Below are 2,548 nucleotides of genomic sequence, written 5' to 3' on the forward strand. Positions count from 1 at the left end.
CCACGGCATGGCTCAGCGTCCCCACGGCCACGCTGGCCTTGTCCCCAGCCCTGTCCCCAGCCCAGCTGGTACTGGCCATGGCTGTCCCTGTTCCTGTCCCCAGCCCCATCATCCCCATCCCCTCTACACTTCCTGCTGGCATCATCCTGTCCCCACCCCTTGCCAACCCTGTCCTTGTCCCTGTCCCCATCTCTGACCCTACAGCCACTCCCATCACCCTCCCTGCAGGTACCAGTCCTGGCTGTCCCTGTCCCTGTCCCCATCTCCGTCCCCACCTCCATCCCCATGTCCCTTCTTGCTGGTTCCAGCCTGGCTCTCCCCAGCCCCATCCCAGTGGCATGTCACTCACCGGGGCTTTGGCACCATGTCCTCGGGCACTGGTGTCCAGATGGACTCGGGTGATTTCTGCTCCCGGAAACGTCCCTCGAAGACGGCGGCCACTTGGGTCATGTCAAAGGCGCAGACGGCCGAGCCGGGGATGCTGGGGGGACGCGGGCACAGGGTGAGCACCTCAACCTATCCCCCACGGACAGTGGGGCACGTGGAGGGGTCCCAGCCCAGCCCTGGGGGGCTGAGCAGGGCACGAGAGGATCAGACCTGTTGGCAGGCGTGGAGAAGACAGCCAGCACCACGGGGCGCCCATCCAGCTCCAAGATGTCCGTCACGGCTTGGATGACGTTGAAGTAGAAATGCGAGTCGCCCGGCACGGAGCAGTTGAGCCGGGCCTTGAGGAAGGAGGTCCACTGCTTCTCCAGCACCCGCTGCGAGCCCCCCATGTCGTTCTTGCACACCCGGGCCACCCGAGACACCACCACCTGTGGGGTGGACACCCATCAGCACCTGGTACCCAACCTCAGTGACCATCCCCTTGTCCCTGTCCCCACCCTGGGTGTCTCAGACCACTGCAGGGATGTCTCCCACCTTCTCCAGGTAGTTGAACTCCATGGCGATCTCTCGGAAGAAGAAGTAGACGTGGCTCCTCCATTCCACGGCGTGCACGAAGTAGGGTTCTGCGGGGACAGTGGCAGGGTCAGCGATGTCCCAGGATGGCAAAGAAAGGGGCCATGTGCCACATCTTGGCATGGCACATGGTGGCCACCACGCCGGGGGAAGGCACCTTTGAACCATTTGGAGTCGTGTTTGACAGTGCGGAGGGTCGGGCTGTCCCCCAGGCTGCGGTAGATGACGGCGTCGATGGCCAGGAAATCCGTCACGGTGGCGGTGAAGAGCATCCCCCCTGCGCGGGAGAGGGGCGTCAGCCGGGCGCGGGGCGGGAGACGGCGGGCAGAGCGCCCGGCACGGCGCCGGCGGTGCCAGCACTGACCTGTGAAGAGGGCCACGTTGGCGTGCTTGGGGTCGTAGGGACACCGGGCCATGCCGCTGATGTTGTCCCCGATGGGCTCCAGCGTGTCCATCTACAGCGGGCGAGACGGGGCCGTGAGCGGGGCCCGGGCTGCCTCAGCGGCGCAGGCAGGAGCATCTGTCACCCGGCCACGGCGCGGGGGGACGCGTGGGGTGGGTGACACGGGGGGTGGGTGACTCACGCTGTAGTTGGCGCAGACGGGGTTGAAGGCGTTGGTGCCACAGATGAAGAGCAGGCTCTCGTTCCGCACCAGCAGCACCTTGACGAAGTTACGGCACTCTGCCTGCGCCGGAGAGAGGGGACCGTCACCCCCCGGCACCCCGGCCCACCCACCTCACCCCTGCGTGCTCCCATGGCTGCGATGGTCCGCCTTGCGGGGTGTTTTCGCCCCCAAAATGGCATTTATGGGACCTGGAAATTGGATTTCTGGCAGATGCCGGGCTGCGCCTGCTCTGATCCACAGGCCCGAAATAATTAATTACAAACCCAATTATCTAAGCGGCCAATAAATCACCGAGACACAATGGCTGGCAGGGAGCGAGGAGGAGGAGGGTGACAGTGGCCGGGGGGGGACACACGGGGTGGCTTTGTCCATGTGACACGGGGTGCAGGAGGGTGCTCAGCCCCCATCCAGGGAGGTCTCACGGGGTGTGCCCCCCCCCAACTCCGTACCTCGTGTTTCCCCTTCATCCGGCAGATGCTGATGTCGTGCTGGTTCGAGCGCCACGTCAGCTTCTGGTGGGGGGGCAACACACACACAAAACCCAGCGTGGGGCTGGGGAGAAGCTGACAGCCCCCCCCAGTGCCCCCCCAACCCCTAGTACCCGGGGGGCTCAGCACTTACCCGGTGGTAGCGCATCTCGCCAGCACCGGTGGGCTCCAGGCTCACGCGGTAGACATTGTCCCTGGGGAGGGGGACACGGGTGTCACCACCCTGCGGGGCACCCCTGGGATGTGGCCCCCAGTGAGGCATGTTGGGGGGGGGTGTGTGCAGGATCCCTCACAGCCCCCCACCCCCGGGAAGGTTTGGGGTGCTGGGATGGGCAATGAGCATCACCAGGGCAGGGACAGCCCTGCCAGAGCCCCTGCAGCCCCCTGGGGTGCCCCATGGCAGATTTTGGGGTGCCCCCAGGGCAGGTAGTGGGGTGCCTCCCCAGCAAAAAGCGTTGGGGGGGGTGTTGGGTG

The 2,548-nt window shown here is 65.6% G+C and overlaps 1 protein-coding gene across 1 annotated transcript; it reads right to left on the bottom strand.

Moving 5' to 3' along the window:
* Positions 1 to 293: 293 nt before the first annotated feature.
* Positions 294 to 2,336, bottom strand: SEMA6B (semaphorin 6B). The gene is made up of 8 exons (XM_026867403.1): positions 2,208 to 2,336; positions 2,036 to 2,098; positions 1,545 to 1,646; positions 1,325 to 1,415; positions 1,118 to 1,237; positions 922 to 1,010; positions 598 to 815; positions 294 to 481 (listed from the first exon to the last, which is right to left on the bottom strand). Exons 1-8 carry the CDS (start codon positions 2,334 to 2,336, stop codon positions 346 to 348), a joined length of 948 nt encoding a protein of 315 aa, XP_026723204.1. The 3' UTR covers positions 294 to 345.
* Positions 2,337 to 2,548: the final 212 nt, after the last annotated feature.

Source organism: Athene cunicularia, unplaced genomic scaffold, assembly GCF_003259725.1.
Source record: "Athene cunicularia isolate RWA unplaced genomic scaffold, athCun1 SCF_346, whole genome shotgun sequence".
NCBI lineage: Eukaryota > Metazoa > Chordata > Aves > Strigiformes > Strigidae > Athene > Athene cunicularia.

What these genes read in the sequence shown, in the direction of transcription:
- SEMA6B (XM_026867403.1), bottom strand. Translation starts at nt 2,336, where the DNA reads ATGCCTCACTGGGGGCCACATCCCAGGGGTGCCCCGCAGGGTGGTGAC. An exon ending in AGTTCAACTACCTGGAGAAG is followed by an intron (nt 816 to 921) that starts GTGGGAGACATC and finishes TCCACCCCACAG; the next exon opens with GTGGTGGTGTCTCGGGTGGC. An exon ending in TTCTCCACGCCTGCCAACAG is followed by an intron (nt 482 to 597) that starts GTCTGATCCTCT and finishes GCGTCCCCCCAG; the next exon opens with CATCCCCGGCTCGGCCGTCT.